Raw genomic sequence first — 14,564 nt, 5'->3', positions numbered from 1 at the left:
GGGCATTTCCATCATCTAGGTGATGAGGGCCTGAACAAAGGAAATGAGTGTACAACATGTGAAAGATGGAGGAAAAAACTGTAACATTTGGCAACTAATTTGTTATTTAGGGTGAAAGAGAATGAAGACTCCAGGCTACAGCCAAGGTTATGAACCTAGGAGAGTAGAATAATGGTTCCCACAACAGACATAGGGAAACTTGGTCAATGGGAGGTTTTTAATGGGAATGATAACAACTCCCATCATGTATATGTTGAGTTTGATGTGACAGTGGAAAAGTCAGTTTGAATATCCCATGGGCAACTGGGGATGTGAGAATGGAGCAAAGTGGAGAGAAAGAGTCACATATATAGATCTCTTAAGTCATTTTTACAGAGGCGATATTTAAACCCAGGAGAGATGAAGTAAGCAAGTCAAAGAGTGTAGAAAGAAAAGAGAAGAGAGCCCAGGACAGAGCCTTGGGGTCGGCAAACCATGGCAAATGGGGCAAATGGGGCCATCTTTAGATCACTAGTGGTAGAAAAAGAGGTGGTGGGCCACATTCTCCAGCCCCTGTAATGAGTGAGAAAAAGATTAACCTATAAACATATATCTAAACATATTTATTACATACTTGCTGCCACCCAACCCTGGTCTCCCCTTAAAACAAAGAAAACACTAAAGTGAAACACACCAGTGCCGTGATCCCATGTGCTATTCTCCACTCAGGAGATGACAGGAGGGTCATCACCTCACTGGGGTCAAGAATGATTAGTTATATCTCCTCATATCTGTATTTTTCGGGTGGAAGAATAACATTACATTGAATTTATATGCTGTAGATACTAAGCCATCCCTTAATAGACATGCAACTACTTTGTTTTCTGTCCTTTTTTACAACAAAAAGCCCTGGCAAATGTTTTGTCATATGTGGGATATGTCATTCTCTGTTTTGATCTTCTGGGGAAGTCGTCCAACAATAGGACCTCTAGGTAAAGGGGTATTAACTGTTTAGTAACTTCTCTCACGTAATCCCAAATAGTTTTCCAGAATAGTGGAATCAATACACGGCTCCATCAACAATCTATCAAAAGGCTCATCATTCCAGAGTCCTCCAATTTTGACATTTTCATATTTTGTTACTCTTCAGTGTCAGATCTGAGACCTGTACCAGGATTTCATCACGGAATGAATGCCCCCAAGATCTATAACATACTGTTTTCCCAACACCATTTTGTTTCTCCTTCCAGTGAAATTATATTTGCTTCTTGCATGAAGATCTCTTGTTAGCTTAATTGTTATGGACTTGATCAGCTACTTCATAGATATATAACACCATTGAGACATACATGAAGAGATATAGGAGTGCCATCATTGCCCACGTTCCCTGTAACAATCTTGTGTAAACCGATGGCTACTCACACAACTAGTCATGTTTGTTGACTTCATGTTTACTTCTATCTATCAATATCCACTTTAGAAGTTGCATCCAAACCACAATCTTCCCAAGCTCCTTTTTCAGTTTAAAGGTTTTAAAATCAGATCAGAAAGTCTCCATCCAGGCAAAAGCATTGTTCCCCAAGCATTGCTCATAGTCTCTAATTATGAGTCAGAGACAGAGATTTTTGGATGTATTTCGAAGAATGACAGAAGAGCCACAAAATAAAGGAAAAAAATCTAGAGGCACTTTGGACTACAAATTGAAAATGAAACTCACAGGTGTTCAATAACTAGGGATGTTGGGTCACTGACAAACTCTGACTCTCCAGGGTTCTGTCCTTTCTACATTACCAAAAATTTTTTTAAAGTAAGTTTCAACATTTCACAATGATGACTTACAGGCACAGGGCTTCTCCGACCACAGAAGCACATCATGGTCCTATTCTATGTACATCCCACCTCTTCCTTCTGCCCAAATCTGATAACATTTGAATGTTCAATAGCCTCATTTCATCTAAGCTAAAAAGTGTAAAATAAGGTCGGAATTTAAAAGAAGGGCTCAGCTTTTCCATCAACAGATATCAAATCATATTCCAATCTCATTCAGATTTGTCACAAACTAAATGCACAAGTAGAATAAAAAATAAAAGTGGAAAATTAATATTTTTTATTATAAATTAAATCAAAATAATATCAAGTCAATTAAAATATGAGTAAGTTATTAATATTTCAATAAATTATGTCTTGCTCTCACATCAGACTTTGATATCATAATAATATACATATATATGCATACATACGTGTGTGGATATGTATATATATAATATGTGTATATATGTACATAAATGAAAGAGAATTCAATGTCAATTTGTAAGAAAAGTTGATATTTCTCAAGAATCAGTCCCATTTTCATAATTACACTCTACATTGAGGTAGAAAAATCATCTGCTTGGCCACCTCTCAGCATGGCATAAAGTATTCAACCACTAACAACTAAAAAGCGAACAATAAGATTCCTGTATCCAGAAAGGATTCTGGTTGCTAGGGAGGTTACATAAAGTTATTTTTTTTTATCATATGAGAGCTTCCATTGAAAAGAAAACAGTAGAGAATAACAAATACATGTTTCCTTTTAATTCTCCTAATTAGATTTACTTTTTTATCCTATTTTTTCTGAAAGAATAATTGTAGTAATTATACTAACAGTGATTGGGTATTTACACACACACACACACACACACACCACTTTGGGCAATATTAATAACTTCCAAACAGGTAAAAGTACTTGTTTGCATCCAAAGCTCCCGGGAATACTTTCTAATAATAGATAGAAATGGGCAGCAAAGGAACTTTTATGAATATTGTTATAACTATCACCCTAGGCCAATGAAAATTAAAAGGAGCAAATTTTGTGTGACATCTATTCCCTTTGAAGTGTTGTGTTTTTTACTGGATAAATGCATTTTGTGGGAAAATATTATCTAAAATTATTCCATTTGAGATATGAAAGTTCTTTCCTCTTTGATGTACTATTTGCCTTTGATGTATCATGAATGCATTCTTAAATCACAGATGATAAATACAAATTTTAGGGTATTACTCAAACCCAGAAAATTACCAGTTCAATAATAATATAGGCTATACTATTACAATTAGAGTAAAGAAAAACAAGTGTAGACTAGAATGTCTCTAATTTCAGCATGGCTTCCTAAAAAATCCAAAGGCTTAGCTTGAAGAAAAACAGATCAACAGTAACAGGAGAATAAAGTGATTGCCAGAAATCTTGATCTCAAAACACAAAAATGTGGCATAGAATAAAGGTATATGAGAAACTACTGCAAAACTATGTAAACCTTGTAAGAATCCCAGATTAGGCGTAAGAAGTGGCTGAGGCAGGATCTGAATCTAGGTTGTCCTAACTCCAATCCTACCCTCTATCTACTACACCACACTCTTTCCTTAGAATGTCTCATTGAAGAAAAATCTTCATAAAATCAGTGATAATATCAAATAGCTTCAGAAATACATAATTCAGGTCAGCAATCTAGTGAGAACGAATTTTAGGAGGGTATATGAAGGGGGGGTTGATGCCTACCAATGCTACATCTCAAACTATCCAATAAAGTGATAATCGTTCAAATATTCGGTCCTAGCTCTAATAAAAGAGTGGAGTCAATCAGTGGAACACAAGAGAAGCAAGCACATCCTGCAGAATAGTATTCAATAACCCAAGTGCCCAAGCTCCTGAGGTCAGCATTCATTATTTAACAGATTTTGTTAAAGTGGAAAAGTGGAAAGCTGTCTATCATCAATTAGGTTTTGGCCAACAGGTCACACTAGTTACTAAGATAAGCTCCATGTGGATATCTGACTCCAGTTGAAGCAGGAAGATGCCACGAGAGAAGAGAGAAGAGGCAGATGAAGCCAGGCAGGTCAGACCACAATCCCTGCCACCCTCCTCCTCTAGCCTGTCCTTCGCTTCTCATATCTGCATTCCCAGTGGATAGGTCGCTCTCTTGTTTCTTTGGTGAGGCTTGCCACGGCACATTCAAGTAGTTCTTTTTGCTCATTACTTTTTTCTAGGCAGGCCATAAATGCTGCTGTCATGATTACCATTTTTCTTTTTAACTACACTGGGACAGTGTGTTGTGGTTTCATCCCCTTCTCACACTTTATGGGGTCTTGTGTTCCATCAAGAGTTGGATAATTGGGGCAGCTAGGTGGCTCGGTGGATAGAGCACCAGCCCTGGAGTCAGGAGGACCTGAGTTCAAATATGGCCTCAGACACATAACACTCACTAGCTGCGTGACTCTGGGCAAGTCACTTAACCCCAACTGCCCTCACAAAAAAAAAAAAAAAAAAAGGAGTTGGATCATTTCAAGATAAACCAAGGAACTATATGAACAATTACAAAACACTGTTTGCATAAATAAAGTCAGATCTAAATACTTGTTAAAATATTAGTTGCTCATGGGTAGGCCAAGCCAATATAATAAAAATGACAATTGTACCTAAATTAACTTATTCAATCTCATAGCAATCAAACTACCAAAACATTATTTCATAGAGTGAGAAAAAATAATAACAAACTTCATCTGGAGGAACAAAAAGTCAAGAACTTCAAGGGAATCAATGAAAAAGTGAAGGAAGGCGGCCTAATCATACTAGATCCCAAGCTGTATTATAAAGCAGTAATCACCAAAACAACCTAGTACTGGCTAAGAAATAGAGTGCAGGATCCATGGAATAGTTTAGGCACACAAGACACAATAGTAAATGACCTTAGTAATCTAATGTTTGATAAACTCAAAGATCCAAAATTTTGGGACACAAAATTGCTATTTAACAAAAATTATTGGAACAACTGGAAAGCAGTTTGGCAGAAACAAGGTATAAACCAACATCTCATGCCATATACCTTGGTAAAGTCAAAATAGATATGTGATTTTGACATATCAGGTGATATCACAAGAAAGTTAGTGAACCATGGAATATTTTGCCTGTCAGACTATAAATAAAGGAAAAAATTGTCATGAAACAGGAAACAGCATTACAGGAAGTAAAAAGGGGAGTTTCAATTACCTCAAATTAAAAAGACTTTGCACAAACAAAACCAATGCAGCCAAAATCAGAAGGAAAGCAGGAAACTAGAAAAAAAAAATTACAGCAAGTTACTTAGATAAAACCCTCATTTCTCTAAAATATATAGAAAACTGAGTCAAATTTATAAAAACACAAGTCATTCCCCAACTGATAAATGGTCAAGGGATATAGAAAAAATTTAGAAGAAGTCAAAGCTATGTATAGTCTTATGGAAAAATACTTTAAAGCAATGCTTTCTATCCACTTCCAGAGAAAGAACTGATGCAGTCTGAATGAAGATTGAGTATACTTTTTTTTAAACTTTGTATTTTTTTGGGGGGGGGGATGTGTTTTCTTTCACAACATATGAAATACATTTTGCATGTGTATAACCTCTATCAAATTGCTTGCCTTCTCAGTGGGGCACGGGAGGGAAGGGAAAGAGAAAGGGAGAAAATTTAGAACTTAAAATTTTAAAAATGAATGTTAAAAATTGTTTTTACATGTAATTGCGAAAACATTTTTTTAAAGAGTTGGATTATTTTGCTTTGATTTGCAGTATTAATTCTTAGAAATCTAAAATCATTTACTACATTGGAGGTCATCTTTCCTTCTATGATTATTGTTTTCTCTTTGATTTATCTACTTATGTATGAGGTTTTTCTTCCTGAGATCTTGGGTAATTTTTGTCTCTCTTTTTTTCTTTCCTTAGTTTCCCTTATTACTTCCTTTATGACTCCCTCCCCTCTGATGGTGGTTTCCTTGGGGGCGAGTCTCAGCCTCCTCCCACACTGGACAATTTCGTGGCTTTCCAGCCTAGCTGTCTGCTCTAAGTCACTTTTGGGGGGACAGAACTGGCCTTAGGTGGGTGCTGGGCTCTCTCCCTTAGCCTCGGCAGAGTGTCTCACAGACACAAGATACCACACACATACACACACACACACACACACACACACACCTGATGTTTTGTCCCACTGCATATTTTCCTCAGTTCTCTGGTCTACTACCAGCGGTTCTCAGTTGGCTCACTGGTGTTATGGTTGATTTCAGTAGTTTGGGTCTCTGAGGCTCTGGGTGGGGGAGGGGCAGAGGGTTGAGTTCTTTTTCAAGCCCAGATATGTCTTTCCTCTTTCCCTCTGTCCCGCTGCAATCCCACAGATACTGCCTAGCATAATACTGGCTGGCTGTTTTAGTCCAAGCAAACTTCTACAGTATGAAGCCTGGATCTTCATGGCACTGGAAGGATGAAGAGGAAACCAGGATGTGGGGCTGGGCTTTATGTCAATCAGATCCTTGGACTGGCTAGTGCTGCCAAGTTTTGCTGCCAAGAATATGGAGGTGGTGGTGATGGTGTCGGTGATGGTGCTGAGAGAGCTCAGGGTTGGCATGAATTCATTTTTTTTAACCTTCTTTCTGATTCTGGGAGTCCTAAACCATGGAGTCACTGAAATTGTTTTATCTTTGATGCATAATTTCCATTTTGGGGAGGTTTTCTGGGTTGTGAGGATCAGAGAAAACGCCCATTCTGCATTATTGTTGGTCACCTGACCCAGAAGTACTAGTTCTCTTCGGATGTTGATGAACAGCCCAGGACATGGAACCCAAGAGCCTTGGGGATAGTATCACTACTAAGATCATCTGTCCTTCTTCCAGCACTCACCCTGGAAAGCAATCTCCATGGATATGCGACCTGGTACGTGCTTACTACACTCACTACAACTAGACTTAACTCATGTCCCAGAAAACAAAGTATGTGATCCCAGTGTGACTGGCACTGTCAAATGCTTGTGTCAGATAGGAGTTCATCAGTGAACATAAGAACAATAACAGCATTCATTCGGCATTTTACAATCTGCAAAGCACTTTACAAATTTTATCTTAGTTGATCCTTGCAACAACCCTGAGAAATGGGGGCTGCTAATATTACCATTTTAAAATTGAGGAAACTGAGGAAGACAGAGGTTAAATGACTTGCCAGGGAGGTAAGATATGAACTCGGGACTTTCTGACTCCAAGTCCAGTGTTCTTTCCACTCTGCCATGGATTAGAGATTATATGTTATCATCTGTCTTGTTGCTGTACCCTAAGGACACTGGGAATTTTCCATCTGACTTGCTATCACCCTATCTCTTCCCTTTGACCCAACTATGCCATTGCTAGGTCCATATATCAAAGAGATCAAAGAGAGAGGAAAAGGATCTACGTATATACAAATATTTACAGTACCTTTTTTTGTAGTTGAAAAAACTAGGAAACTAAGGTTTCCTATTAACTATTAACTATTCCTATTAACTATTTCCAATTAACTATTAATTGGTGAATGATTAAACAAATTATGGTATATGAATGTATTGGGATTACCCATAACTCTAGAATTGCTTCAATTTATTTTGCTACCATTTTTTTCTTTTCTTTACCTTTTTAAATTTTACTATGTTATCATTGGTCCCACCCCCTTCATTGAAAACCAAACAAATCAAAACCCTTATAGCAAATACCTACAGCAAATCAAATCTAAACAAATTCCAACACTGGTCTTGTCTTGAAAAAATGTCTATGTCAGTCTGCATCCTAAGTCCATCACTTTCCTCTCGAGTTGTGGGAAGCATCATTCATTACTGGTCACCTGGAATTGTGCTTGGTCATTTCACTGATTAAAGTTTGTGAGTCTTTCAAAGCTATTTTTCGTGACAACATCAATGTCACTGTCTTCAATTGTTTTATTAATTCTTTTCACTTCACTCAACTTCAGTTCATATAAGCATTCCCAAGTTTTTGAAAACAGTCTTTTGTCAAGAGAAAGTTAACAAGCCTGTCAGTGGAGAGGTGAGCTGGAGAGAGGACTCCTTGAGCCAAAGTATTTCCAGGCCCTCTAGTACCAAGAATGGTGAGTAGTCATGATCCAACATGTTCCATATTTGTGTGCCTCACTATTTGCACTCTACATGTGTGCCTACTTTTCTTATGGATGTTATGTATATTTGTAGGCAAGCGAGCCTTAGGTCAGGGTAGGGGGAGGGTTTGAGAAAATGTTTTGTTTTAATATTTTTACTACATCATGTTAGTAAGTGAGGTTAATAAGAGCCATTTGTGTCTATTACCTGATTGTGATATTTAGAGGTGTGGACGTAGCACCCACTTCCTTGAGTCTATGAGTAGCAGTCACCCTCTAGAAATCCTCTCTGTGACTATAAGTGTACAAGGGGTATTGCAAATAACAATGCTGAAGGGAACAGGCCCAAAGAAGGACACAGACCTCACTCCAGCACTGTATGAAGACCCTTGCTAGGTTGTCACAAAAAATGAACAACCGAAAAGCAACACCCTGGGTAGAATCATTGCATTACTGGTGAAACGACCAAGCTGGTATTACCAAGTCATCAATTTTTCTCTATTTTCCACAAGGATATCATAAAAGCACTTACCCTTTCCTTAAAGTCCTAGAAATTTATCGAAGGGACCTCATCAGTCCAAGTCAAGTGTACCTGAAACACAGTTACCTCTACAGTATTCCAGATTACAGTCATTCAAGAATGCTCAGCAAAATGACTATTAGATTTGGAGTCAGAAGGCCTGTGTCTGAATCTCCAGATTGTGTGGCCTTCAGGGAGTCACTGAACCTCTCAGGGTCTCAGTTTCCCCATCTGCAAAATGAGAGGGTTGGACTAAAAGAACTTCAAAGTCCTTTCAGTTATCAGTCTATAACCTTATGAAGACCTCCAGGAACAGGGAATTCGCCACCTCCAAAGAAATTGCATTCCATTACCAGACAGTCCTAACTTTTTAGACATCCTTATATTCAGCCAAAGTCTCTTTCCCTGTAGCTTTCAACTACTAGCCCTAGTTTTCTCCCCATGACATGACAAACTTTCCAAAATTTGAAGGCAATGATCCCACCCTTACTTTCTTTTCTTCTTCAGAACAAAGCTCTGCAGGCCCCAAACTGATCTCCATGAACTCTAGCCATTACTGAAACCTCCAGTGGCATTATCTTTTGTTCGCCTGGCTGGCTCATTCGTGTCAGATACAGCCCACCTCAGATAAGCAAACACTAACCTTTAATGGAGTTTGCTCATCCCTCCCCCATCTTCTACTGCAGTCATTGCTGGAATTTAGTTACGTTACAGCCTTATCTGATCTCCCAGCCTGGCAACTCTGTCAATACAGAATGGAAATGATTCCTAGTAACCTCATATTGTTGACAAGTGATTACTCTTTGCTTTTTGTAAGGATTCATAAATCATTATTTAAATAATCCACTTTTGTATTACAGTCTTGATTAAAATCAATTTCCTTTGTCAATAGTTTTCAGAATATCTTTTTGTTTTCCTTTGAAAATTAAGATAACATTCTCAATACTTTAACATTTAAAGATATGTTAAAAAATAAAACATACCACATTCTTCTAGTCAAATGTCCACGTATCCATCTTTGGACTATCACAACTGGTGAATTGTGGGCAACAATTTTATTTATTTTTGAAATAATGCAATTCATCTGATACACCTCTTTCTCATAGTCTGTATCCTGTATAAAGGGGAAAAAAAGCTCAACATATGTTTCATTCATCAAGTTCTTAAAAAGCATTTCTAAGTTTCATATTCAAATCATGGCAGTAAATGGATTGAGCATGGGTCTCTTACTGAAGAAAAAAATTAAATAACAGCATAGAAAATTTTTATTTAAATTTAAATAGAAGACAGAAAAACCAATGCAACTAAACTGAATTGTCTTCAAAAATATGCTTCAGAAGGATAATTGTATCTGCCCCACTTAGACATGTTTACCCTAACCTGGTGGCCTGGCATAAGGTGACCAGATGTTTGAGTTTGGCCATAATGATCTTAGTTATTCATATCAAGTTCCTGAGTGGCCTAATACCCTACTGAACTGTAGAGAAAGTATGAAATCTGTGAAATTAATCTAGAAATTACTATGCCCATACTAACCTGGCATATGATAGTTCAGAAAGGAATTTATAATTTGTTTCCTGTTCATCTGAATCCTGGGATTCCTTTCACTGGAATATGGCACAGTTTCTTGGCAAAACAAAATCTCTAATCCTCTCAAGAATTGTTATTCATTATTATTAGCCCTCTCCTGGAACTTTTCCCACTCTAGTTACAGATAGTGGGGTATGATGAAATGAGAGCAACTGGTTAATCCTATCTTCTTGACCCCCATTTGACTACTTTGGCTAATGAGAAATTTGGTCAATGACTCTTAAGCAATGATCTCAAGAAAAGACACTGAAAATCTGACATTTTTTATGGGGTAATCAGCAATGTCACATTAAAATGCATTAAGTACCAAATAGGTCTAAAATGCTAAAAATGTTTGTTTTCATACAAAGTAATTTGCTAAAATAAAATGAAATATAGTTCATTATATAGCTAATCCTTTTATTCAACTGCTCAACTGACCAACATTTATTGTTTTCTACATGCTGGAAAAGCAAAGAAAGGCAAAAGCACTCTCCCTGTTCTCAAGGAGTCTCCGTTCCAATCAGCAACAGAGCATGTAAGTAACTGCTTACATCCAAGACACATACAGAGTAGGTCATCCAAAAGTTGAAGTTCCCAGCAGCTGGAAGAACTCGGAAAGTCTTCCTGCAGAAGCTGAGATCTGAGCTGTCTCGACAGTGAAGCTAGAAGTTGGAGGTAAAGAGAGATGGCATTCCAGGCATGGAAGAGAGGCCATGAAAAGCTAGGGAGGCAGGAGACTGAGCGTTGTGTGTGATAAACAACAAACAGGTCAGAGCAGATGGATTCTTCATTGTGTATAGGGGAGCTAAGTGTAAAAATAAAAAAAAAAAACCCAAAAGGGTAGAGTGGCCCCAGGAAGAGAAGAGGCTTAAATTCCAAACTGAGGAGTTTATATATAACACTGAGGGTAATGGGGGCCACTCAAGTTTACTGAGTATCGATGGGGGGAGAGGGAGGAGGAGATGACAAACAGGGTGGAGGGACATGATCAAGTCTATCTATGCTTTATGGAAATCACTTTGGTACCTGTAGATGATGGATCAGAGTGGAGAGAGACACAAAGCAGGTAAATCCACGAGCATGGTAGTGAAATAGTCTAGACTTGGGGTGATGAGGGCCTGGGCTACAGTGCAGGGTGGGTGAGCAGAAAGGAGATGCATATGAGAGATTCTGTGAAGGAAGAAATGCCAATATCTGATGACAAACTTCAGATGAGGACTGAGTGAGAGAAAGATATTGAAAATGCCTCTGAGGTTGCAAGCCTATGTGATGGGGGGTGGGTGGTGCCATTGCCAGTGACAGAGAACTTCAGAAAAAGAGTGGGACAAACAAAACGCATCCTGTTTTAGACATCTGGGTTTTGAGAGGCCTCTGGGGCATCCAATACAAGATGCTCAAAAGGCAGTTGGCGATGCAGGACTCTAGTCCAGGCATAGAGAGAAACTAGGACTCTAGATTCAGATCTGGAATCATTTGCATAGAAATGATATTTGAACTCATAGGAACTGATGAGGTCACCAAGTGGGATAGTAAAGAAAGAAGAGAGGAGAGTCCAGGACACGTCTTTGAGGGAAGCAAAAAATACTGATTGAAACATCAAGAAAATAAGAAAATGTTATTTATCATCATCATCGTCATCATCTTAATAATTCTAACCCTTAGAGAAAAAGTGCAATCCTATGACTAGATTATCTATAAGACAGATAAAACACTAGCAAATTTTATTTTTTAAAAAAGAAAATTAAATTGCCAACACCAAAAATGATTAAAAAATAATTTATAGCCAATGCAGAAGAAATAAAAATAATTATGAGGAGCTATTTTGCAAAACCATATGTAAATAAAACTGATATGAATGAATATTTACAAAAATATAAATTGCCCAGATTAAAAGAAAAGGAAATACAATACTTAAATAAACCTATCTTAGGAAAAAATTGAGCAAATAAAACAAGAAATGCCTAAACCACCCCCCCAAAAAAAGAAGAAGAAGGAAGAGAGGGAAAGAGAAACCAAGAAAGAAAGGAAAAAAGCAAGAAGGAATAAAAGAAAGAATCCAGGACCAAATGAACTTAAAAGGTAATTTTACCAAATACTGAAAAAATAATGAATTCCAATTCTATATAAATTATTTTTAAAAAATAGGTAAAGAAGGAATCCTCCCAAAGTTCTTCTATGACTCAAATATGGTCTTGATACTAAGCCAAGAAGAGTCAAAACAGAAAGAAAACTATGGACCAATATCCCTACAGAATATTGATGGAAAGGATTTAAATAAAATATTGGCAAGGATACTATAGCAATATAGTCTTCCCTTGATTAGCCTTCTAATAAATGTTTTGCTTGTATTTATTTCATACCCGACTCTATTCTCCATCCTAACCCCACCCCTTTCTTCCTTCTCTGTCCTTGACTATTAAGTTTAGTGCATTTCTACACTAATCTCTGTGTGTGTGCACATATTCTACTTTCCTCTATTGAGTTCAGTTAAATAATATTCCTGAGAAGTCATGTCCTTTCGCTCCATCCAACAAACTTACATACTCTTCTTTTACACACCAATTATGTGAAACAACTACACCTCCTTCTTACTCAAGTCTTCCCTAATGTATTCATTTTACCTCCCTTTTTTCTCTCTAAAACTCATCAAAATGCAACAATATCAGCACCAATTATATCTATACAGAAATAGCATATATATATATATATACACAAATACATATATAAACACATATATATAGAAAAAAATGCTACTGCAGAAATATCAAAGATATTTTGATGAAGATCCATGGATCTTTATATATTTGAGGATAATTATAGTCAGTTTTGTGAAAAAAGTCAATGTGCTTTCACCACTAGTATTTAGTTTATGAAGACAAAGTCCTAGTTTCATCTCTTTCAAATGAATAATGATGAGAAAATAAGGCAGAAAAACTTCTTAAGGACGAATGATCGTGCTTCATATTTTCATTCAAAATTTAATATTTGAGCTTCTTGGTCTAAAACATTAAGAGCATTTTTTCACATTTTTTCTTTCCTTATAGAAAGTTGTGATTATTTGAATTCACGAGAACCTCAAAGCATCTCTAGAACTTACTATCCTCAAGGCAAAATTTAATGTTTACTGAATATTTTTAACTAATGGTACACTTCAATATTTAAAATATATATATATATGTATGTATGCATGTTGTACTGTCTTTAAACTGTATTACCACTATGCTCCAGGGTAAAAGGCATTGGGTCAAAATAGCATGGATTCATTTTCATTTAAAGGTGCTGTATTCATCAGTTTATTTCTAGAATACATCAATAATACTGTAGACATCAATTCCTGGACAAAAATATGAAAATAAGTCTGGACACTAAGGATATGAGCTATACACGCATGATAATGTGTACGTGTGTGCAGAGAGAGACAGAGACAGAAGCAGATCCATACATAAATATCTAATAACCCAGTATGCTAAAATGTTGTACTTAGATAGTAAGATATCAATATATACATGTATGTGTGTATATATGTGTGTGTGTGTATGTATATATATATATATATATATATATATATGTATATATATTTTTTTGGTAACAGGATATTTAAGTAGCATAGTGCCCAGAGCGCCAGGCCTAGAGTCAGGAAGACTCGTCTATATGAGTACACATTTGGCCTCAGACACTTACTAGCTGTGTGACCCTGGGCAAGTCACTTTACCCTGTCTGCCTCAGTTTCCTCATCTGTAAAATGATCTGGGGAAGAAAATGGCAAACACACTCCAATATCTTTTCCAAGAAACCCCAAAAGGGGTCATGAAGAGTTAGACATGATTGAAAATGATTGAACAACAATAATCTTTTTTCTCTATACATATGTAAGTACACATTATACCTATCTCCCTATGGTAACATATTTTTAAGATTTCTAACTTCTATTTATGAAATTTCCCATTCACTGTAAAATAACTAACATGAAGACGTTAAAGCCATCAGATAAAAGCTACTCAAAATTGCTCTACAAAAAGCAAAATATTCCTAGCAATGTCCTTAGTAGTCTATCCTCTTTTGTAAAAGAGGTAATAAAATCAACACAAAAGGCAGGAGGGCTGATGACAAGAGCTGGCTCATCTCTGTCCCACCCATCAGCAGGTGCTGGCTTTGGAGTCAAAACTGCTCTAACTAAATCCTGGCCTTGCTCCTGACCAGATGAACAATACTGGACACATCGTTCCTACTTTCTGAGCCTCAGTTTGGTTATCTGTAAAAATAGGTCTCCTAAGAGGATAACGAAGAGCTCTTCCAACATGAATCCTCTCTGATTTTATCATTCTCTTGCTTTATCTCACAAAATACTGACAATCTCAACAGGCGAGAAATGGAACTGAGTATCTATTTTGTAGAAGAACTGTGGTGGAGTTTCTGAAAACACAAACTTCATTTCCATGTTGTGCCCATTGTAATATTTTTGGGGAGATGTTTTTTACAAGGATGTCAATGACCTGGAGCAGGGCCACGTTAGCACCCCCACATTCCCATGAAAATATGACTGCCTAGCTAAGGCGAATGCTTCTCTAGGTCTTGCT

General features: G+C 37.0%; 1 protein-coding gene across 1 annotated transcript in view; it reads right to left on the bottom strand.

Moving 5' to 3' along the window:
* Positions 1 to 14,564, bottom strand: part of LRRIQ3 (leucine rich repeats and IQ motif containing 3) — a 125,808-nt gene that overhangs the window by 93,363 nt on the left and 17,881 nt on the right. Inside the window, exon 3 of the mRNA XM_027874005.1 lies at positions 9,399 to 9,529. Within this exon, the coding sequence (XP_027729806.1) occupies positions 9,399 to 9,529 (131 nt within the window). The remainder of the gene's footprint in view (positions 1 to 9,398; positions 9,530 to 14,564) is intronic.

Source organism: Vombatus ursinus, unplaced genomic scaffold, assembly GCF_900497805.2.
Source record: "Vombatus ursinus unplaced genomic scaffold, bare-nosed wombat genome assembly UNPS02014804.1, whole genome shotgun sequence".
NCBI classification, from domain to species: Eukaryota; Metazoa; Chordata; class Mammalia; order Diprotodontia; family Vombatidae; genus Vombatus; species Vombatus ursinus.
This window is presented reverse-complemented; position numbering and strand designations above follow the sequence as displayed.